This window comes from Nelusetta ayraudi, unplaced genomic scaffold, assembly GCF_046127955.1.
Source record: "Nelusetta ayraudi isolate G7.1 ecotype Tasmania unplaced genomic scaffold, CSIRO-AGI_Nayr_v1 ptg000130l, whole genome shotgun sequence".
Lineage (NCBI taxonomy): Eukaryota > Metazoa > Chordata > Actinopteri > Tetraodontiformes > Monacanthidae > Nelusetta > Nelusetta ayraudi.
In genome coordinates this window covers 943,303-966,899 of record NW_027466180.1, presented here as the reverse complement: position 1 = coordinate 966,899, position 23,597 = coordinate 943,303, and the positions used below count along the sequence as shown (strand labels likewise).

The following is a 23,597-nucleotide window of genomic DNA, read 5'->3' as shown; positions in this document are numbered from 1 at the left end:
TTCCCCCTCAGTGCAAGTAGCAGCTGCTCCTTCTGCGACCACAGGAGGGCAGCAACGAGCCGCACAGCAAGTACTCCACCTGCAGCGATGCCGTTCAGGGAACTCCGCTCAGCAACGAAGAAGACAAAGTAAAGGTTCGGTTCGGTTCGGTTTTTGAAAGTGTTGAACGTCCAACGGCATCGCGAGACAAAACCACAAACATCAGAGCTGATTCTGTCTTTGTTTTAGTCTTTCTGGATTCTTGAATGTCTGCTTTCTGGATAGTGAAATTGTGTGTGTGTGTGTGAAGAGACGACACAGACTCGCACAGTGTTTTCTGATCGTATATTGCACTTTAATCAGCTCTGAGGAGGCAGAACTCGGCCGCCGCTGCCGACACACATGAACACTTATTGCTTTCAAATGTCCCGTCCACACACAATGGAGCCGCATCAAGTATTTTCCCACTGAAAGTTTGTGGACATGATATAAGAATCTGTGTGTGTGTGTTTTTCGTGGGAGTGTGTGTGGCATTGAAATGGAGGTGAAAACAAAGTGTGACGGGAATCCTAACACCAAAAAAAACAAAAAAAAAACGAAATCAAACAAAACAAGAGTAACGACACACGACATTGATACTCGTTTTTCCTCCTGATTGGAATCACAAACACCACCTTCCGCTCTCTGAGCGCTCGACCTCTCCGTCGTGTTCCCAAGATTAATGGCTACAGTCTGATGACGTGAATTCCAGGGGCGTCCGTCCCGACACACACACAGGCAACATGGGGTTCAGGCAACACGCGGGCGACGTTTCAGTCTCAAGCTTCATGGCACAAACCGATTAGGACGTTGCAAGTGTAAGTATCTCCTCTGGCCGACGGTACGGTTGAAATGATGGGAGGTGCTGTCGTCTCAATTCTCTCTACTTTCTAGCCCAGAACTCCTCCCCCTGCGTTCAGGTGTCAGCATCGTCCCACCACTTTCACCTCCACAACAGGGTCGCAGGCCCTGTTTCGTCCGTTGACTTTCAGCAGCACGCGTCGTGTAGCAGCTTGTCTACAGCCGTGGAACCGCGCTGAGGCCTGCTGTGGAGTCTCTGAGCCACTATAATAATAATTATGATAATATTGAATAATCAAAACTGTAGACAGCAGGACCAGATTTCTCTGTAAAATAGTTTCAGATTTGTTTTCCTGCAGTCTTATTACAATTACTGGAACTGTAGCGCCCCCTACATCTTCGAGGCCTATTTCTTTCACTCTTTATTTTTTTTGGCAGGTTTGATTGACTGGCCAGGAAGCGGTCAAAATCACTCAAGGAGAAAAAAAAAAAAAAAAAAGAATCAAAAAAATAAAATATGTGTCTCTCTCTTCTCTTCATCTCGTTAGTCACATTACACGTTGGCGGGATAAGATTAGAACTGCCAGTAGAGGGCAGCATATCAAGGCTACAAGCACTGTGGAGTGAAAAAGCAGCAGGGGAAGGAAGGGAGGAGGTGGAGGGGAGGGGCGACGACTTTTTGACATTCGGGGGGTGGGGGGGTCACATGACCGGGAGGAGGGAGAGGAAGGCGGTTAGTGGTCCATGATGCGCAGGTTCCCCGAGACGATCTTGTTCTCCAGCATGGAGCCGGCCGGGATGTCGATCCGGTCCCCGTGGTTGGCGATGATGATGACGGTGCCCTGGAGGGACCACATGTGTATTATATACATATGTACATATATGTAATAATAATAATAATAATAATAATAATCATAATAATAAAAAGGGTTCCCGGGATCAGTCACCTTGAGCGAAACGTTCTTCCCGAGGGTGACGTCTCCGGACACGGTCAGGTGGTCCAGCTCCAGCATGTCAGGAATACTCTCGAAGCGGGTCAGGTACTCCTGGACCTGCAGCACAGGGAGAAAGACCGTCAGCTGCAGTCCCAGCACCCGCCACCAGGGGGCCCCCCAAATCCCTCCCGGTCGGCCGGCGGACCCACCTTGGTGAAGGAGCTGCCCAGCTTGACGTGCGGCGTGGTGGCGAACTCCCTGCGTGGGCTCATGGTGAGCGATCCGGCCTCCAGGCTGTACAGGTTGGACATGACCAGCAGCAGGTCAGAGGTCGTCTTGACCGGCAGGAAGCGGCTGCGCGGGACGTTGATGCCCAGCGCGTTGTCGAAGCACTTGATGGCGGCGCCCACCGCCGTCTCCAGCTGGACGACGTTCAGGCCGCCGTCCACCGTCTGATGGGACAAAGAGGCCGGGCGCCAGTCAGTGGGATCGTTAATAAAACACTTGTTACCTGTTTGCTGCTGCTGACAGACGCAGAAGCTCGAGAGTTGGATTGTATTTACATTTTTTCGTCTCTGATGTTACGATTTTTTTTTGGTAACGACCACAAGGGCACCGATTGGCTCTTTGGCTCTGGGCCCGTTGAGCAGCGCCAACCTGCCACCTGACGCCGCTGCCGGTTGCGCACCGTTAGTATTATTAACGCTGTTATCTTTTAGTAACGAGCTCCAGAGTGGAGCCGGCGTGCGGGCGCCAGTCTCACGTAAAGGAAGCGGCCGCCGCCGCCGAGTTACGCAACACTGGCTGCGTCACTGCTCGACCGCAAGGCTGGCCGGAGGCCTCGGCTCAACACTGCAGCGCCATCGCGACCTTCAGCGAGCGACACCACTGACGCCTTCATGGTTAGATTGCTTGCGTCTGGTTCTTTAAGCGTCCCAGCGCCCTGATCAGCCTCCACGTTTGTCCGTGTCGGCAGCAGATTTGACTCGGCCGTGCTGTTCATTTGCCTTCGGCCGCCTTTTGTGTTTTGTTTTTTTTTTCCTTTCTTTTCTTCCTCGAGCAGGAGAAAGAAACCCCAAGCGAGCTGCTGAGTCAGTAAAGCAGAAACATGTGGATGTTTTGTTTTTTTGTAAATGCCGCTGCCAAGCATTTGCAAGTGACATTACAACTTTTGGCGTTTTCACACACACACACACACGCGCGCGCGCACACACACACACACACGCTTCCTGTAAGTGCATGTGGCTTGAGGCTGAGGCAGTGAGCTGCAGCTGCTTGGAGACCACAAAAACAAAGTGGTTAGGAAAAAAAACAATTGTTGAAGACAACAGGAAGTAAAAGCAACCTCTTCCTCACTCTGTTATAGTGTTTGCAGTGACGTCTGGTTATTGATTTATTCAGCAGTGCCGGGCAGAGTGATGCAGATATTTTTCTTCACAACTATTTTCTCTCTGTGATGTAACTGACCGTAAAAGATAAAACCCAGACGGGCGAAGTAACTCTGGGACGGTTGTCTGAGCTGCTGGACCTTCATCTCAAGGGTTCTATCTCTTCCTCCTCCTCCTCCTCCTCATACAGCAGCAGCAGATTCTCTCTGATGATAAATTCTGCCAGTAGTTTGACAGTTTTGTCATCTCTTGCTTTTTGTGCATGGACTTAACTTGCAGCTGCGGAATGGAGAGCGAGGTGGAGGCTTCAGCATTTAATGACGCCAGTCTTCGACACAATCGCACCTTCGAAAACCTCCAACACCAGACGCAAACCTTTTTCTCAGATCTCTTAGGGCTTTATTTTTTGACACGTCCGCCCGAGAGAAGAGTCTAAGTCAAAGTGAGGGTTTGTGACCGACTGTGACTGGACAAACTGGATCGACTCTCAGCTGCCTGCTGCACTCAATAGGGGCCAATCAGATCTTATCACGGCCGGCTGGCAGCTGCAGCTGCTCACTGCAGCTTGTTTCGACTCACACTTTGTTTCCTACAGAGTCTCATTGGGTTTTACCATAACGAAATCATTTAGTGATAAATAAATAAGTACGTCAGTGAGTAAATGAATGAATGAATGAATGAATAAATAAATAAATAAAATTTCTTGATTGCATTTAGCTGCGTCTCCCATCTAATCTGTCATTGCTGAATACTTTAAACGGCCCCAAACTTTCACAAACCTATCACAGTTCAGCATGACACAGAGATGTAACGGAGACATGGAATGCAAAAGCTCAACTTGTCCAAAAATCTGTCACCTGGTAACAAGTGGGATTTGAACCCACATCTCTTGCACCGCAGTCAGAAGTTTAGCCTAGTGAGCTAACCAGCTTGTCAGGCCGATGACTATTCAGGTCAATAGGTAACCATGTTTATGCAAGCAGCTCCATGTCGGCTCTGCTTATGATAAACACACGACGATAATTATGGTATAGAATGACCTTAATGGTATATATACCGATATAACTTGATCTTCTTGATTTAATCGTGATGCATTCTGAGGAAATGAGTTGAAGAATCTTTTATTTTGGTTACTTGTTGTCCTTAGTTTTATCTATTTATTTTTATTGTTGTGTGTGTTTCTGTAGCTACTGTGTGTTTGTCAGTGTGTGTCTCTCTGTGTGGGTTGAAGCACTGAGGCTTCTATAGTTCTTGGCTCATCAGCGCTGAAGACGGCCTTGTGGGGAGCAACGCTGACTCCCAACGCGGAGGTCACAGGATCGAAACCCAGCGTGGACCAGAGGTACAACACTTGTGTGTGTGCGTGTGTGTGTGTGCGTGTGTCAAAATCAAAACAAACCTAAAACCCTAAAACCAACAAAACAACCAAAACTTGCGTCGCGTCGCGTTGCGTTCGTCGAATTTCCGAGCATTTCAAACTTCCGGAATTTCCTTCACCTGAGATCAAGAGGAAGCAGAAAACAAGTAAGTGGAGCTAGCTAATTAGCTAGCTCCCCCTCCCTTCTTTTCAAACTCTGTTTGAATTCAATTTTTACAGAGTGAGGAGAATCTTTCAGAAAAAAATTGGATATAAAAGACCTTAGCTCCACATGTTGTATTACACTTGCACAAAGTGGCCGTGGTTGTTTATTTCTCTCTGCAGAGTCTAGTGGTGAAACACACCAACGTTAAATCATTGCTGTTTATTTATGCACCGACATCCCTCCACAGTCCTCAGTAACCCGGTAAGGTTAGCTCAGTGGGTCAGGCGGCTCACTGTGGAGTGGGAGAGCGGCGTTCGAATCCCAGTCTCCACAATGAAAAAAATGAATCCCTGTTTTAAAGTCAAGGTGAGAGAGAAGGGCAAGAAATGGAGCACCATCTCATCAGGACAGATAGCTCAGGCTGGAGGAAGCCTGACTGTGGTGCATGAGGTTGATTGGTTCAATTCCCCACTTACACTTTTTGGGTTCATAAAACGAGTGAAAGAGTCTGAAGTTTGAGGAGAAAAAGTCACACTAGACACTTGTGGTCTAGTTTTTTTAGTCTTTTGTTATCTTTTTTTTGGAAAATTGGCGTCACATCTTGGATTTTGCTGAAAGTCACAGAGATGATTGTTTCTTGAATGAAAGGAGGTGAAATCGCACGAAATCTTAACAGTGTCCAAACTTTCTTGAACAAGAAAGGTCTGACCTTGTGTTGTCGACCTTGTCTATATTTTTTTTTATATACAAGGTCAAGTTTTAAAGTCAAGGTGAGAGAGAAGGGCAAAAAAATAAAGCATCATCTCAGCAGGACAGACAGCTCAGGCTGGAGGAAGCCTGACTGTGGTGCATGAGGTTGTTGGTTCAATTCCCCACCGACACCTCGTGGGTTTCTTTTAATCTAGACCCGCCACGACACCACAACACAAACATGACAAAATACAAGAGATGTTTTGATAGAAAACTTTCTACACATTAGATGCTGCAGTTATTTATGTTGATTCAGGAAACCAATGAGTGTTTTAAAAGTTCTGAAAAATTTCAGTTGCCTTAAGCAGGAATTGAACCCAGGTCTACCGCTCTGCAGGCTGCAGTCTAACTCAATGCGCTATCGTGCCTGCTTCACTGTAAAGGGTTTGGAAGTTTACAAGTACCTCTGAAAAAAAAACACACTAGAAAAAACTTCTAGAAGACGTTTTGATGCCTGGAGAAGGAATCAAACCGAAGTCTCCCACATGTCAGTCAGTGGTCAAACCCACTGTGCTATCCACCCCCTTTTGACGTAGAACTGCAGAGGTACATTAGTACCTCAAACATGCATAGACGGGAATAAATTTTGGATAAATTTCAGTTGCCTCTAGCAGGATTCGAACCCAAGTCTCCTGCTCCACAGTTTGCAGTCTAACTCACTGAGCTATGCATTTGCGTGTGTTTGTGTGAGACGTTCTCACAGTTAGCCGTGTGTTGACTTCATGTCTCCCCCGCCCTCCTCCCTCCCCTTCGCACCTTGGGGTTGACGATGATCTCCAGGTCCATGGCCTTCTGCTCCTGCAGCCTCTTGATGGCGGTCAGCGAGATCCACAGGTTGTTGGTGTTGAAGATCTTGAACTTGGACACCGACTTGAACTCGTCCACGTGAGCCTTGGGCACCTGGGCGATCTCCAGCAGCCGCAGCTTCCCCTCGTACTGGATCAGCGTGCCGCCCTGCAGGGGGTGGGACGCGGGACGCGTTTTGAAGATCGTTTCTCAACTGGTGGGTTGCGACCCAGAAGTGGGTCACAGAGTTTTTTGGATTGGGTTGCGGCTTCTTTTTTTTTTCAAATGGTCCTGAGACTCCACCAGTGACTGGTTTAGAAGGACGCCTCTGTCTGTCTGTCTGTGTGTCTGTCTGTCTGCCTGCCCTGCCCCGCCCCCTCGGGCCCTCCCTCCCCACAAGCACCCACCTTGACGTCTGCGCGTGTCTTGTCCGTCACCTCCATGATGAACTCGCAGCGCTTGCCGTTGGGCTGGCTGACCAGCTGGTGTAGGATGTGGAGGTCGACGGTGGCGCCCAGGTTGTCGATGTTGGACACGAAGATGTACTCGCGGCCCTGAGCGATCAGCTGGTCCAGCAGCCCCGAGTTGTAGAAGGAGGCGTAGATGTCGCCGTGGCCCGGCGGGTACCAGCCCTCGGTGTTCTGCCCGTTCATACTCAGGCTGGAGGCCACCGGGAGCAGCGACTCCTTGTGGATGCGAGGGTACCTGCAACGGAGGGGGTGGGGAGATTGATTGATAGATTGATTCATTGATTCACTGATTGATTGATGATACTTTCCGATCCTTTATGTAAAATACCCAACTGTCAATATAATGTAAAATGTCTTGTTTATGTCTATAAAGTTTTTTATTTGATTTCTTTCTTTTGGCTGCTGTCAAAACGAAAAGACTCGCTAAAAGTCAGTGTGGTTGACCTTTGACATCGGACCAAAACCTTAACTGGTATGGAGCTGCACTGCATTAATAATGCCATGAGTCTATGGAAGCGAAATCAGCACGATTGGCTGCGGTCATCTCTGAGGTTTCCTCTCTTTGGATCTAAAATCTTTTGGCTCTCCACCTAAAAAAAAATCAAAAAAAATCACAGCTCTTCTCTGTGTTGTGGAAAAATATCTTCTTTCCGCATTAGTGCAGGACTTCAAACAACAGCGTCACGCCACAGTCGATGCCGCTGCTCCGTGAGATGAAAGAAGGATCTGCGTCAGGAGCAGTTAGCGTTAGCTAGGGTTTTCTTTTTTTTTTTTTTTTTTAGGTGAAACTGGAGCTTTAATTCCGGCCGACTGTTCCGGGAAGGCGTCGCTAGTGGAATTTGAGGATTTTTTTTTTTTTTTTTAGTTGATCTCATCAGGCTCCAATCAGAACAACCTATCGTTTCCGAGGAATTTTCCCGAAACTCGGTTCCAACATTTTTGCTCTTGAGTTCACGCTGGGAGTGAACTGGAGGTCGCCGCGCTCCACTCGACTGTGGAAAACAACACACGTAACTGACACTAGCGCCCCCTTTGGCTGCTATACCTGCTGCGACCGCTAGTCCCGCTGTGCCAACCGCTGGCTCACGGAAACACGGAGGAGCTTGTAAATTATTCACGGACGGCGTTAAAAGCCTCCGGCTCCGCTCCACTGACCAACATGAGGGATTAAGTGTACGTTTTTTTTTTTTTCTCCTTCTTTTTCTCCACACATGACAGGCCAGTTTCCTGCGCAGATGCAAGTCGTCCGTGACGGCCTGCATGCAAACTCTGAGCAGGCTAAAAATAAATCCCCATTCATCGGTACAGGAAGCAGGAGTTTGGTCCGATTGTTGCTGAATCTGCTACATCGGTTTTCCGAAACAGAAGAAGGAGAAGAAGAAGGAGAAGGAGAAGAAGAGTTTCCTCACCTGCTCTGGTTGAAGGTGTGTATCTTGACGCGGTGGTGTGTGTACTTCTGCAGGATCTTCTTGGTGTCCTCATCCGTGTTGAAGGAGTTCATGAGGACCAGGGGCACGTCGGTGTTGTACGTCTTGTTCAGGTGCTGCAAGAGGAGAAGAAGAAGACTTACAAAATCGTTCCCATAATAAACTTATGATGTTCAACACCTAAACTCTTCAATTTCAATGAGTTAGTGGTTTTCAAGATAATTGCTTTTAAAATTATGTGATTTTTTTTTTTTCTTTTTGCATTTCAGCTCCTAACTCCTCAGCCTTGAATTACTATTTCTAGTACGGATACAAAATTTTATTCAAACTCTTGCAAACTACAAAAGTTCTACTTCTAGGTGGCGGCCAATGCTGAGTCACCCTACTGAACAGCCCAGATGTATTTCTGCCTGTTGAACTTGTGAAAGGGCTCCACAGTTGCTCCACTCATCTTGCTTCACTTCCCGTCTTTTGCGAACCGTGAATGTAAAGCTAAAAAAAAAAAAAACATCCGCAGCTGCCAGCAAGTTGGCTCCAGGGTAGACCTGGGAATGTGCACCAGAAGGTTTTTTTATTTTTATGCTTTAGGTGTGTCGCAGAGTGTTTGGGATCCATTTTGCCTCCTCCTGAAGGGGCCGATTGAGTGGGTCGGTAACCTGACCTGCGGGGGGCGGCGGAGAGCAGGGACCGGGACAGAGGCAGCAGTGTGCCGTGTCCCTGCTCCGCGGGGAGCTCTTATGAAATACGCTCACCAGGCAGCCACACGTCTGCCTCTAACGCTAAACCCAGTGACACAGCGGCGAGCGCCGCAAGACTCGCTTTTCACTTTCAGTCCTCGAGCTTTCGGCAGCAGCAACATCGTGTTTGCACTGCAAGCCAGGTTGGAAGCAACTCCAGTAGCTCGGACAGCAGGAATACTGTTTGTTTTTAAAAAAAAAAAATTAAATGTATTTCTTTTTCCGGTGGCCGTGAACGCGTCTGCAGCACACAGTCTCCTGTGTTTCCCCGCCGGTCCAGCAGATGGCGGCGGGCCAACACGTGCCTGTTTCACTGCATCCTCAGGTGTCACAGTGAAGCTCTTTCAGGAGCTTCAGCCCACCAAAGGACGGAGTGTGAAAAACCTGCTGCCCTGCGTGGACCAGCTAGCCAGGAGCCACATTCATGCCTAAAACTTTTTCTGTTATTATCGAGTCATTGCAGTGTTGGCTGAGTCTTGACTGGTCTTGATCAAAAATCCCGAGTCCGTCCAGTCCGAGACCGAGACAAGAAGAAGAATCTCGAGTACTACAGCACTACTCTGCATTAAAAGGCTACTTTGACATTTGTCATTGCGTCTAGAGGTAAAAATGGATCAATACTGTGTGAAATCATTTCAAATGTGAGCTTTTCACTCAGCTGCTTCTGACTGCTCTGCTATTATTGGATGAGTTGCCTCTTTGGCAGTGAGTTCCAACTTAAAATGATTGAGTAATATAAAACCGTTTGTCACATCCTGCTCCACTCACAACCGCCCCGCTGCCAAACATGAGCCGATGACCTTTGTGTGCGTGTGTGACAGCACGTTCTCTTGAAAAACTATTTTTGAACTTCCACTTTTCTTACTACCACTCCCACAACTGAACCAAATTCCCAAGAAATGAGAAAAAGTCCTCTTGTACTTCTTTCGCTTGCCCGACTCTTGTGCGTCTTAAGACACACTAGCAGCCAAGTCCGGGTTAGCCCCGCCCACTCACACAGCCTGGCTTTCATCCTAACAGGTGGGAAATGCAACAAAGCATTGCCCACAAGCGGGAGGCTGTAAACAGAGGGCTAAACACGCCTTAAGATATATTTATAAAAAAAATGCCCAAAATAGGCTGTTTGTCTGTTGTTTAGGAAAATATAAACGTATGACGCGAGAACTCACTACGAAAAATCTAATCATAATATAATAATATTTTATTTTTGAACGCAGGGCAACTGAAAGCAGCGTTTCTCAACTGGTGAGTCGCGGCCCAAAAGTTTGTCGCGGCTTTGTGGCCAGTTTCCCTTTTTAGAGATTTCAAAATACTTAAATATATGTATTTATAGAGAAAATGTTGAATAATAAGGGGAAAAAAGGTTGCTGAGACTCCACCAGCTGACAACCACTGACTAAAGAAATGTTGGACCCCCCTGGAGAGGGTGTCACGCTATGCCGACCTCGATCTGCTGCACCGTCAGGTCCAGGAAGGTGTTCTCGTTGCGGACGCTGATCAGGCTCTTGGGGCCCTTGCAGCCCATGCTGGTTCCCAGGCCTCCGTTGAGTTTCACCACCACCAGTTTGTTCAAGCAGTCGGCCACGTTGTCGGGGAGGCCGCGGGCGGCGATCTTGTCGTAGGGCTGGATCTGTGGATGGGGGAGGTTTGGGGGGTGAGGGTGGTGGGCGAGAGACACAGCGGGCGAACCTGTTAATAACTCATAAAAGCAACAACATCGCAGCTCTCGTAACTTGTTGCAGCACCGTTTGCTGTTAAGTGGGTCATTACGGGGAGGCAATTGCATTTTAATTGCGGCGGAACACGAGTGAGGAGCCGCGATGGAACCGCCGGACAGCGGATCCTGTTTGCCACATCCAAACACACCCCCACCCTGGTCAAATCAGGTGACCCGCTGCCGGGAATGTGAGGAGGCAGCGGGGGAAGGGTGGTGTTGGGGGAGAGGAAACGCTAACCAGATGTTACACCGGCGTTTGATTGTTTGAGGAGAGAGTAAACACCCTCGGAAGAGTCACTCGTGAGTGAGCACAACGTGTGTGAGGGAGAAAATGTGTGAAAGAGAGATGAAGATCACTTCACCTGGAAACGTCTCCAGTTCCTTCACAAAGAGTTTGTAAAACTTTGACGGAGAAGCTTTGATCGAGCGGCCGTGACTGACAGCCTTTTCTTCTACTTTCTTTGGCACTTTTGTTTGTTTGACTTTTATAGGGCAGTTGGAGAATTTTCTTGCACCGCCTCCCTGAAACCCCACAGTTGAAGTCGTAACACGATTGGCTGACTTGTAGCGTTTCCAGACTCCCAACTTGCGATTGCTTCATCTGACACGGTGCCCGGCCCTGCGGAGTACAAGTAGCTTTCTCCTCTCTCTTTGCACAACCAATGGACCAGGCAGCAGCACAACGGCCTCTTTTTTCTTCTTCTTCTTCTTCTGAGAATTTCCTTTTTTTAAAACAATGGAAGACCTCAAGAGCTTCTCAGCAATCTGGTGCCAGAAAAACATTTTGTGTGCTATTTTAAACGATTAATTATTTTTTCTCATACACTAAAAGACTGAATGTTTCGTTTTGCCATTAGTCTTCTTCTTCTTTTTCTTCTTCTTCTTCTTCTGTCTGCTTCCATCGTGGTACGAGACAAACACGCAAGCTCGGAATGGGGCGGCGAACCAGCAACCTTTCAGTCGGCCACAGGCTGACAGACAAACACTTTGCTCATTGTGTGGTTTGTGTTTGTGTTTGTGTGTTCCGGTTATGTTTGGATGGGTGACTGATGTTGCTTTGTTGCCACTTGGTGAGACGGAAACCAATGCAACACCTCCGGCACGGAAAAAAGGAAAAAAAAAAAGGAAAAAGAAAACGGCCCAATGGACGAGGGAATGACAGAAGACAAAAGGCCTCGACGGCCTCACAGAGCAGAAGAATCAGCCTGATGAGCTGCTGGTGCAGGCGCCAAAACAGCAGCTCATCAGACATAACTGTTTTTTTGGGGGTTTTTTTTTAATCATAATTTTTTTTTTAAGGATGTGTGTGTGTGTGTAGGGTGTGTTTGAGTGTTAGCGCACACTAACTACACTTAATCTGGTGTGATACAGTGCTGGCTGGCTGGCTGGCTGGCTGGCCTTGGGACAGTGCGGAGGTTTTGTTAAGTCTTCACTGGGAGATAGCAAGATCTGTGTGTGTGTGTGTGTGTTTTAAATTCCAACTATTTAAGAAAATATCATAATGATTTAATCAAAAGGGCAGTAAGTTTGAGTGTGAACATCAGTGCAATTCATTTTTTCCCTTATTATAAATGTTCTGGGTTATCTGTAAAAAAAAAAAAAAAATGTCTGTTTTTACCTAATTTGTTAGGACATTACCAGCTCAGTGGTCTGGTGGTACAGTGTCAGCCCTGAGACTGGTAGGCTGTGGGTTCGATCCCCGGCCGGATCATACCAAAGACTGTAAAAATGTTACCCATTGCCTTCCTGCTTGGCACTCAGCATTTGGGGATATAATTGGGTGGTTTACGGAGGACAAATTTTGCATCCTTTGCGATCTGACAGTCACTTTAACTTTAACTTTGACATGTGAAGTCTTAAGAGTCCGGCTATGTGGAAAAAGGTACAGGGACATTAGAGGGACTCACAATCACCGACTGGAGGAGAGAGGGTCACATTACAACACACAATGCTGTAGCCCGATGCCATTCTGCACTCGTGTGGCCAGGAGCACAAAAAAAGAAGCGATACAGCCGGTGACCCGCCCAACTTCACACCCCATATTTTTCCAGCAGCGAAGGCTAATATTGCTCATGCACTTGTTGACCCGGGTTGTCACCTTTTTTCTCACTCAGAACTGCTACTAATAATCTGAAAATGAAAACTCTGCCCTCCATTTCTGGTTTTGATGGGTCTCTCTATATTTGTCCTCTGCAAAAGCGAGTCTCAATCATTTGACACATAGCAACAACAAAACACAAAGACACATGCAGACGATGAAAACGTCAGAGCACAAGACCACGGTGGGGGGCTTTAAAAGGAAAAAGACACTTACCTCACTCAAATGTGTGGCCGAGCAGCTCAACATTCTGACTGCGTTCAGACTCTAAAAACTGCCCCTTGAGCTTGAATAACACCGTGTGACTTGCAAACCGAAAAGTTCCAGCAGGGCCAGCAACTTTGAACTCAAAAGTTCTGTCACAACGAAACTGAAATTGGTCGACTTTGCATCTCTTACAGCAGCGAATGGTCGATAAGCAAAGACCTTCCAACAGCAGACTGGAGTCTAATTCGATGGCTCCGTTGATGTATTAAAAGAAGTCGAAAAAACTTTTCCAGGGATTTTCTGGCCTTTTTTCAAAGAAAGATTGAGAGCCCATGACTTCAAAATATACACCAGAAAGAGTTGTTTTGAACTGTGATTCAGCTTGGAAGTGTCCAGTCGGCTGTTTTACAGGCACTTATTCTTTTTGTATTGAGGTATTTGGGAAAAATCCTTTTTTGAAGGGATTTTTGCCTACTGCCTTCTGCCATGTTGAAGGTCCAACACCGCGTCAGACTCAGCAGGAGGCAAACGCCCAGTGTTTTACCCACAGAGGGTCCTTTTGGATAACTGATCACGTGATCCTGCTGCTGTGTGCCAGACTATGATGTTCTTCTTTTCAAATGTTCATTTTTAAATGTGAAAACGGCTATAATGTGGGATGTTGGGTTTTATTTTAGAGTATTTTACCACCCTGTGCACAAATGTGGTGAATTAATTATTCTGATCAAACGTGTCGTCGTGGAGTCGGAGGGAGAGTCACACGCGGAAACGTGTGGTCACTGTTACGCAACCCCTCAGATGACACACGCCTTTGACAACCCAAACCACATACATCAGGCTTAGTTGACAGGTCGACAATCATCCTTGTGGTTGCACAAGAATCTACAGGGATAAACTGATAATAAAAAAAAAACTGCCGACGTGACCTTCGGACCAGGAATTTTGTCGCTTTTGTCGAGAGAGGCGAGCGGCAGAGGCAAACGGCACAAGTCAATAGATCTTATCAAGGAGGAACCCTTTTACCTCCTGGAAAGCAGCCTTCTCGTCCTGGAGACCGATGAAGCAAGTCTTTCAATCACTGTTATCAGTCCGCCACGTTAAATTATCAGCCATTATTGTTACTATTCTTCTTATTTATGATTAGATTCCACTGCGAGGTGGACACACTTCTATTTCCATCAGTGCATGAGTTAGCAAAGGAGGCAGAGTCTTGCTTGAAGGTAAAAGATTGCTCTCTGGATTATTGTGAAGCAACAAAATAAATGCAAAGTGCGCAATTTGTTTAATCCTCCTGCATATTCCAAAACTAACTGGGAACAAACACACTTTTTTTGTTTGTTGTTTAACTATGAATATTTTCCCACCGTACAGGCAGTCAGACATCTCCACAGGGTGAAACATACCGAATCCTCGGGAGGCCTCTGGATCTTGATCCATTCCACCGACGGCCCCTTCACCTGCAGGAATCTCTGGAATAGATTCCTGAAGCCCTCAAAGTCTTTCCTGGACACCTGAAAAACAATTTAAAGTAAGTTTATGGCACTGAAGCACCCCTTATTGAGCCTTGTAGCCTTGTGTGTGTGTGTGTGTGTGTGTGTGTGTGTGTGTGTGTGTGTGTGTGGGGGGGGGGGGGGGGGGGGTCATTCTTTAAACTACAACAAAACTTGCCTGGGTGAGAGGTTGGTTCAACACCTCCCCTGCCACCAGCCTTCTATTTATTTTTATTTTATTTTTTTAAAAACATACTTTCATTATTGGTTTCGCAATGTCTACAATCACATGACGGTTCAGGAAACTGCCTCCCACACACAGTTTCAGCAAAATGACAATTTTTTTTCTGCGGGCCTTCAGGACGTAGGTAATGCTACACGGAGGCTGTAAGAAATACAACCACCATTTCTGAATGAACCCTAATCCTAATGCATCTGCCAAGGTCAGGCAGCCTCTGGCTTAATATCAAACTGCTTCAAAGAATTCCAGCTCTGGCCCGAGCCAAGTGGGAGTGCACCCAAGACACTAACACGTTCAAAAAGCCACCTTGAGGCTTTGGGTCAATAACAGAGTTTTATTTCAAATGGCTGTTTACTGGTTCGACCTCCACGTTGAACCAGTTCTACGCCAGGCCCGTGGCTACGTGCAGCCGCGGACATTTATCTTCCAGAGCTTTTTTGTTACCGAAGAGCTTATGCCATCAAACATACAAGAGTCAGTGAGATTATGGCACCAGAGCCACACCTCGGTGACTGAATGGGCGTCCCTCCCAGTCGCTCGCCGCAGCCTTTTGTTATTGCCGGCGGTTTGCAGTGTGTCGGAGGTCTCTGCCAAACGCCTCTGGTATGTCTTCCTAAGTGTGTAACCGAGCATAACTCAGAAAAAGAACAACGTGGGGTCCTGTCAGTCTTTAGGGGGTAACATTTCATATTACATTTTGTAAGGAAAAAAGAAAAACCTGCTGGAAAAAGGAAAAAAAATCTGCCGGTTCTCAGCTGAGCGGGAAGGTCTCCAAAGACACACAATGGTAACACTTAAAATATCAAGTCGCGGAGACGTTTGCGTAAAAGCTTCGGTCACCGCACTTTGGCGTCGGGCGTCCGGAGGCGGAACCCTCGACGGCACGCTGCCACGATGTGCGTAAGCCCTGTGTGTTCCCAGCCCTTATCGAGTGACGCAACCAAAACTCTTAATTACACCCAGATGGTTACGGAGCAGCGGGGATGGGTGGGGGAGGGGGTCCGAGGATGAGTGAGTCGGTCGGTGTACCTCCTTCTCCGGGCCGGCGCTGGTGTCCAGCAGTTTCTCCAGCTCCGTGTGCATGGAGCTCTCCAGCTGCTGCCGCATCATTTCCTGGAACTGAGCCATCCTCCCTTCCACCGCTCCTTTTCTCAGACCTGGGGGGGGGGGGGGAAGCAGCAGACTGCTGTCACATATTCTCAATCGTCAAAAGAAGGCTCGCCGCTCATCTTTTGCACCCGGCTTATCTGTTTCATCCTTTTCGACCGCCGTGCAAGAGTTTTTATGGGTTTGCGTGCCAGACATCGTCATAATTAACACAAGATTAACTACCGGATGAAATTTAGGTCAAAGAACATTGTAAAAAAACAACAACATATGTATGCAATATATATCTGTAAAAGTCAGGCAGATGATGACAGAAGATAGATGACTGTGCGCTCTATGGACGTTGCCATAATTGATAAGCCCGGAGGCTTACGACTGGTCTACCTTGATAAATTTCATTAATCATTAACTGTGACAAGGAATTGAATACTTTAAAGGGACGCGAGACGAGACCCTTGTTAGTGTATTTAAATGACCTCAATCAGACCAATTAGGCTTTATCATTCGAGTAACTGCCCCGCTGTACCCGACCACAAGAATGTGGATATGTGACCTCTGAAAGATCTCTCAACTCGGGGAGCCATGGAATTAGTGACTTGACAACAGAATATGCCGTTTGCTCCAACGGAAACATATTAAGTCCAAATCACCCATATTATAGTCTCAGGTTGAACTTTTGTTTTGCGAACCAGAGAGCTTTTGCAGTAATTATTACACTTTAAAATGCATCAAAATCTCACATTTCTCTTCCCTTCAAACAGTAAACTGACCATCAGCTGATAGGACCGCTCTCCTCGGTGGTTACGTTAAATGATGTAAATGTGTGGTACTAACAAAGTGTCCTTATTCTTATCATTTAGAAAGTGATCACGATTGTGTAATTAAACAATATCGGCGCTGTTCAAACTCAACACTACAGGTGGTTGACTGCCTCTGATGGCACAAGTGAATTAAAAATATTGACTGAAGTTTCAATTTAAGCATCAAAAAGTCAAAAGTGTCTACTATTGGCCAGGTTGCAACTTGCAATGTGTCGATTATCACACGTTTTATGCATTTTTGATTGATATTCATCATTACGTCACACAACTACGAATGACAGGGCGACAGTAGCGTGATAAATGCTTTAATGCTTTTACAACTTCAAAGTAAGTGGAACATTTCTAATGGGGAATGAGTACCAATAAAGTTGAACTTTAGCCAGTGGGAAATACTCAGACGAGGGCAATAACAGCGGCATGACTACTAGAGAGACATCGAGGAAAATATTCTGAATGAAACCGGATCGTCATCTCCGCATCATCGCCACTTACCTTCTACATAGAGTGCCATTCTTGTTCGCCTGCCTTCACCAACCAATTCAGCACGGCGCGTAAGTTCAATGTCGAAACTCTGGCTAAAAGTTGAATAATTCCGAAAGCACCGAGCGGAAACTCAAGTTGTGCCCCGGAACCTCCTCAGAACCGACTCTCTTCTCTTCTCTTCTCTCTCTCTGTCTCTCTCGAACCATCCACAGCTCAGCAGCTCAGCTCCCGTCCGCTTCACGTCTCCGCTCAAGACGGGAGTGACACATGTGTCCGATCGATAGCGTCTCGTCTTATCCGAGCATAAACCAGTTGTGAATGAGATCCAACGGTTGGGCCGCGGCTCCCTCTTAGACTCTCCAGCCCCCTAAGTCAGGGTCCGTAAACCACGTCACGAATAACTACTTGTGACTTGCTCATGTTTTCCCTTTCGCCTCGCCCACCGCCTTGGTTTTATGACCTACTACTCCAGTACCTACTAGCACCTCTACTAGCCACCACAATTGATAGTTCGTTGGCTTTTTTTCTCCCCCTTCGGGGGGGGAGAGAGAGAGGATATTTTGAGTAAAAATTCAATACGATACCCATGTAGTCTTCTTTATGTTTTTAGAGGGTTCTAGTGTTATTTAAATATTTCAGTTCGATTTTGAGTCAACGACCGCCACCCCCTGTGGACCAACACGCACAAATGCCTTTGCCATTAGCGATGATTCTTAGTATTCAACTCCCCGAACGTAGAGATTAAGGGGATCGAGGAGAAAGATGACAGGCGGCTGACTGGCTGTGGATGCATAATATTCCACTAGCCAGGCGCTTTGATGGTGACCCGTGCTGCCTTCATTGAACAGCCTCCGAGGCACACAGAACCCGACGCTACGGGGGTTCCCTGAACTCAACGCGGAGAAGAAAAACGAGCGTTTCCGACAAATGTCAACGGAAACGGGCATATATTGGGCGTGCACGGCGATAGCTCCAAAAGACGCGACCGGGTGTTGTCACGGCGCGAGTGATTCCATTGTTGAGTTAGAAAGCCGTTTTATGTCCTTACTGTGTGACTGTGGGATTCTGTGCGGAAGGAAAGTCGATGGGGTCGGCCTGGTCCTGCGGGTCTGAAGGATCCGCGGCGATCCAGTGGAGGAGTCAGAGCCCGTTGCACGCACAAAAAAAAAATCGCGCTTGGATGTTGAGGAGTGTCTCTTCACCTTACGTTTTAATTTGTCGGATTGAAATAAATGCAGCTAAATGCAATTAAAGAAGTTGAAAAGGTGACCAGTTTGAAGATGTTTTACGCTACAGTGCCATCTCTGTTAGGGACGAATGGGAGCGTCGCTGGCTGATCTCAGCCAATCAGGACAGCACTTTTCGTGTAACGTCATCGAGATGTCCAATAGATCTCCGCTACGTCTAATATATTTGATGCTGATTCCGGGTTAAAACATGGCAAGAAACAATTTTGTTGAAACAAGGGACCTGTCTGCAATTTTGATATAGTATCGATTAATACATACGAGCCGATATCATTTTCTCTTATTTTAAATAAAATGAAACATCGCGGTCCACGGTCCTAGGTTCAGCGTTAGCTCAATTGGAATTAAATTGTAATGGAAGTACGTTGGCCCGTATAAGCTGACGTTCACCGATAGAGTACCTTTCACTTACACACGGTGAAATTTATTAACACATGTTACATAATCACCCGGATGCCTCATTTGGCACCAAAACCTTTTTTGAAATGTCGCCCCTTTGTGGTTAAGCTGTGAAACGTCACCTTTTTGTTGGACGGTTCATTCATCAATTTCATTCATTGATAAGAACACATTCGATACACGGACGTGAAACACAAATACAGCTGCGTGTGTGTGTTGTCGTTTTTTTTTTTATTATTATTATTGTATTGGCATTAAAGTTTGTCAGTTCCAGTAGCTGGTAACGTAATGCATCATAACTATATGTAACAACCAGCCGTGTCAAGTACCCCAGAAAATAAACAGTTATTGTAAAGTAGCTGAAAACAAGTGTGAACTTTCTGCATACCAGCAGTCCTGTTGGAGGTGCCTCTAGATTACTCTTGGAGCCCAGTAACAGTGTTAGCCTAAACAAACACCCAATTTCCCTTCTTACTTTGTGAAAGATGGTTTAAAAACAAAGCTGAAGGAAAACAAACCGTGTTAATGGTTGGCCAAGATACTGGGTTTTACTGCTGATACAAGTGAGAGTGATCAGATCAATGGCCAATCATTGACAGCATTGGACAACCCACAAGTATAAATCTAACTTTAACACACACACACACACACACACACACACACACACACACACACACACACACACACACACACACACACACACACACACACACACACACACACACACACACACACACACACACACACACACACACACACACACACACACACACACACACACACACACACACACACACACACACACACACACACACACACGAGAACTTGATCACAGGCGTGAGTCTGGGGTTTTGGAGCTGTCTAATTGCTGGCTGGGTGGCCCTGGAGCCGCGTCTAGTCAGTCTTTCTTCAGGAATGCGAGGGCTGTGTCTCTCTCCTCAACCAGCTCAGCTGCCGTGGCGTCCATCTTTGCCCTGGAGAAGCTGTTGATGGCCAGACCATCTACAAATTTCCACGACTTGTCCTTGAGAAAACAACATTTTTTTTAATGTTACGGTTACGTTTATAGGGCAAACACTAGGAGATTGTAGCCAGACAACAACATTGATCTTACCTTGATCTGGACAGGAAATGAGTAAATGAGGTTAGGAGGGATGCCATATGGGTTGCCAGTGGAATAAACACCCATGGAGATGAAATCATCCTGAGTAAGAACAAAAAAGAGGCAAAAGAATGTAACAATATGATATGATATATATTCGAAATTAATATGCCTGTTTGCTTGTTCCTAAAGGAATAACATCATTTTGTTGCCTAGGGAAGAAAAAAAAAGACATCTACCTGAGAGGTTCCTGACCATATGTCCCTCATATGATCGCAGATAGCCTTGGCTGCAGACATGGCGCTGGACAGCTTCCTGGCCTTGATGACTGCAGCGCCTCTCTGCTGCACCGTCTGCACACGGAGCATAACGTGAAATTAGAACTCTAACCCTAACCCAGTGCTTATTGGTGTTGGTTGCGATGCTCAGTGCATCTTGTTTCTCCTTTGACTCACAGTGATGAACTCTCCTTTGAGCCAGGTGTCGTCCTTGACGGCCTCGAAGCAGGCCAGCTCACTGCCGGACATGTTGACCAAGCAGTGATGCACGTCAGGGTACTGGGTGGACGAGTGGTTGCCCCAGATGATGACGTTCCTCACGTTGCTGGCAGGAACGCCACAGCGCATAGCCACCTGCAGCAGCAGCAGAATATGAAGGACAGGGAGCAGATACAGGCATAGCATCAAACAAAAGGAGAACACTCTGTGTCACTCTGTGATTTTGAAAGTCCTGCAGTAAGTTATAACAAACACATCTCTGTTGATTTTTTTCACCAACCAGAAAGAGGTAGCAGTGCCGTTTGTGACTTCACAAAGGGACAAATCCAAAAAGAAATGACTTTCTGGAGGGCAGACCAAGCACACTAAGGAGTGGGTGGACTTTCAATAGAACAAATAGTGCAAGAAAACACAGGTAAAAGATATTTTGAAAGATGGATGTGTGTGACCTTTGCTATGCTGAAACATATAACAGAAAGACACCTGAGAGCGAGCCCTGTTGTGGTCCAGACGGGTGAGGCAGGAGAAGTTCTCTTTGGGAATGGAGGGAGCAGACTCGGAAGCAATCAAACAGTTGGTGTTGGCAGGGTTCCCCACGACCAGCACCTGACACACACACGTACACATTGCAGAATAACTTGACTTGAAGTCCCTCTGCTCGACTAATTGTTATTTTTTGAGGAGGGGAGATTGACTCATTTTGCTTTTTCTATATTACTGAATGTGGCTGACTGTGTCCAACTGTTTCAGAATTCCACTTGCGCAAGTGCGGAAAGACGTACGGAATTACACGCGTTTACGACAAGTCGATGCAAAACAGAAATCGTCTTGCAGTGAATAATACAGAGATTAATTCAAGTGGCCCGTGAATCCACGTGTCTGTGCTTGTCTCCAAACGCGATGTGGTTTCTACCTTGACAGTCTTCTTGGCATACTTCTCCAGCGCCAAACCTTGGCTCTTGAAGATGGCCACGTTGGCTTTCAGCAGGTCTTTCCTCTCCATGCCTTCTTTCCTGGGCATGGAACCCACCAAAATGGCTGCGTCCAAGTCCTTGAAGGCCACTTCCTCCTTGTCAGTGGCGACGATCTCTGTGGATGGAGAGATTATGGGAAATAATGACCAATGGCATGAGTTAAGCTTTTCCCTTTGTCAGTTTAAGTTTAGGTACGTTTTGAGAACTATGCATCTTAACATATTCTTCAGTTTAACACTAAATCAGTACACAGTCTGTTTTTTTCTGAAACTGGCATGATTTCAATACATTTTTCTTAATTCCCAATTTACTAATTTAGAATGCTAAAAGGTGTCTTCATAGAATCTCTGAGACTACACTATTGAATCTTTACATTTGGACTCCATCTTACAGTCTTTCTACTGGTGAAAGGAATTTATTAGGATCTTTTATGCATAATGCAAGTTTTTATTGGCAGCTGAGCCTTTCTAAAAGAGAATTATGACCAAGGGTGTGTTAACACTAGCATTAACACATACAATCATTTTTTTTTTTTAATTAGATATGCCGATTTACCTGACAAATCATCAATACGCCATATGTTGGTTAACTCAAATATGAAATGTACTTGTACAAAACCACATGACGGAATTTCCTGTCCCGTCATACATCATCATACACATGCAACCCCGAGAGACGTGTCTGGAACACATCCCAGCTCTGAAGCTTATGGTCTGTATGGCTGGGCCCGTCTCCATGCACCAAGTGTTGTCTTTGCAGCAGTTGTGAATACGGGGGCCTCTCACAGCCCCCAGTCCAAACAAAGCAAAACAGCACCAATTCAAAGGAAAAATTCCAGGTCACAATGCAGACAGCGCAGAGTGGCGCCTCACGACTCGCGTCACCACGGCGGCACAGTGATGACACAACGGAAACTACATAAACCCTTATTTATCAGGCGTCTCAACACAAAGGGGAACCTTTTTTTTTTTTTATTTATTAGAGCAAGGAGATTGTAGGATGTGCCCACGTTTCTCATTGTTGTGAATAGGCAATGGATTTGTCTGTATCTCTACATTAAGGAGATTTAAAACTGCAAAGCAGTAAATCGAGGGGCTGTCTGTGAATGGCATTCTCAGGAAGTACATCAGAGTTGGGTTGCAATAACAGGTAAATGTATATATATATAAAAAAAAACCACTGATGTCATGTAAACATTTACTCATCCCCATGGCCAACTGCGCACTGCTAGTATGCGTTTCAAAATTTGAGGCACTTTGATTCAAATTGTTTCGATAGTCCCGAAGCCTTGGAATTGTGTGCTTGTTTTATACATAGGTCAGGACCTGAAAAATTACCTTTGAGAAGTGGGAGTGCGCAGTCCTGCAGCTCCATGACGACACCTTCCAAGACCGTCAACATGGGAGTGATATCAAGGAGCAGCAAGACGATTGGCTGGCAAGAAGGAAAGGATGGGTGTGGAGACAGTAAGTGTGGAGGAACTTGTTTGTTAAAAAAAACAATCAAACGAGATGCGGTTGTCTTCAAGGAGAGCGTGAAGGCCTGAAGCCTGTGGCTAACAGATCAAGTAGTGTTCAAATTAACCTACGACCGTCTGAGCAAGATTCATTCTTCAACCACTAGGAAATACTGCTGCGTGCCGTATACAGCATGTAAACGACTTCCACTGATGAGAACACCTGTCCGGAGTCCCTCAAAGATATAAGATAGAATATATTTAAGAGAGCGAACGCCATGAAGGCTGTTCAGATCCTGTGGGGGTCTGCCACAATGCCTAATGAGATAAAGGGACAATGTGTGTGTGTGTGTGTGTGTGTGTGTGTGTGTGTGTGTGTGTGTGTGTGTGTGTGAGTCGTGTGAGTGAAACAAAGGTCTTCTGTACCTGCTCTTTGCCAAAGACATCTCCCTTGGCGATGCTGAACAACAGGGAATAGGCAATCTGCCCGGCAGCACCGGTCACCAGGACTCTGATGGGCTCAGACTGCGAGATACAAGCAGAGCAAAGCACAGCACAGCAGTGAGCTCCGCTGACATTGACGGTACAAGTGTCACACTGACAGTTTTAATTGTTCCGAGCACGTGGGACCGTGTTTATTCTTGTCAACCAGATTTGCTAAAGCAGGGTCAGAGGATTGGCTAAATATAGATTCCGTCTCCCACACCTGACACTCGATTTACAGTTGCATAATAAAAAGGGAAGGGTATTCTTGGGGGTATCAGGTTTTCCCCCCTTTTAACAACTGGTCGTTGTTCATTCAGAGGTCACCAAACAAGCTGGACAGCGAATAAAACGACGTTTTATTGAGTGACATAGCACTTGGCTCACATATAAACAAATATAGATAATTTACTATGTATTATCATTTTAAAACCAGATTC

The 23,597-nt window shown here is 46.3% G+C and overlaps 2 protein-coding genes across 3 annotated transcripts; both read right to left on the bottom strand.

Annotated features, from left to right (window-relative positions):
- Positions 1–310: 310 nt before the first annotated feature.
- ugp2b (UDP-glucose pyrophosphorylase 2b) lies at positions 311–18,321 on the bottom strand. Of its 2 annotated transcripts, none has more exons than XM_076050880.1 (10): positions 18,048–18,321; positions 15,618–15,745; positions 14,261–14,368; positions 10,280–10,465; positions 8,081–8,214; positions 6,609–6,906; positions 6,172–6,369; positions 1,964–2,206; positions 1,767–1,871; positions 311–1,661 (listed from the first exon to the last, which is right to left on the bottom strand). In XM_076050880.1, exons 2-10 carry the CDS (start codon positions 15,714–15,716, stop codon positions 1,554–1,556), a joined length of 1,479 nt encoding a protein of 492 aa, XP_075906995.1. In that variant the 5' UTR covers positions 15,717–15,745; positions 18,048–18,321; the 3' UTR covers positions 311–1,553. The 2 variants fall into 2 exon arrangements, with proteins under 2 accessions (XP_075906995.1, XP_075906994.1); XM_076050879.1 differs by lacking the exon at positions 18,048–18,321 and adding an exon at positions 17,009–17,188.
- An 846-nt stretch (positions 18,322–19,167) lies between these two features.
- On the bottom strand, positions 19,168–23,199 carry mdh1ab (malate dehydrogenase 1Ab, NAD (soluble)). Its single transcript, XM_076050881.1, has 8 exons — positions 23,101–23,199; positions 22,556–22,652; positions 21,158–21,333; positions 20,728–20,850; positions 20,203–20,379; positions 19,987–20,100; positions 19,760–19,849; positions 19,168–19,669 (listed from the first exon to the last, which is right to left on the bottom strand). Exons 2-8 carry the CDS (start codon positions 22,617–22,619, stop codon positions 19,544–19,546), a joined length of 870 nt encoding a protein of 289 aa, XP_075906996.1. The 5' UTR covers positions 22,620–22,652; positions 23,101–23,199; the 3' UTR covers positions 19,168–19,543.
- Between the last annotated feature and the right edge of the window lie 398 nt (positions 23,200–23,597).

Coding starts and splice junctions, on each gene's coding strand:
- ugp2b (XM_076050879.1), bottom strand. Junction 6,907..8,080: donor CACACCTTCAACCAGAGCAG/GTGAGGAAACTC, acceptor CCTCCGTTGCAG/GTACCCTCGCATCCACAAGG. Junction 1,872..1,963: donor TGGGCAGCTCCTTCACCAAG/GTGGGTCCGCCG, acceptor CCTGTGCTGCAG/GTCCAGGAGTACCTGACCCG.
- mdh1ab (XM_076050881.1), bottom strand. CDS start 22,619: ATGTTGACGGTCTTGGAAGGTGTCGTCATGGAGCTGCAGGACTGCGCA. Junction 20,851..21,157: donor ATGCCAAGAAGACTGTCAAG/GTAGAAACCACA, acceptor TGTGTGTGTCAG/GTGCTGGTCGTGGGGAACCC. Junction 19,850..19,986: donor TATGGTCAGGAACCTCTCAG/GTAGATGTCTTT, acceptor GTTCTTACTCAG/GATGATTTCATCTCCATGGG.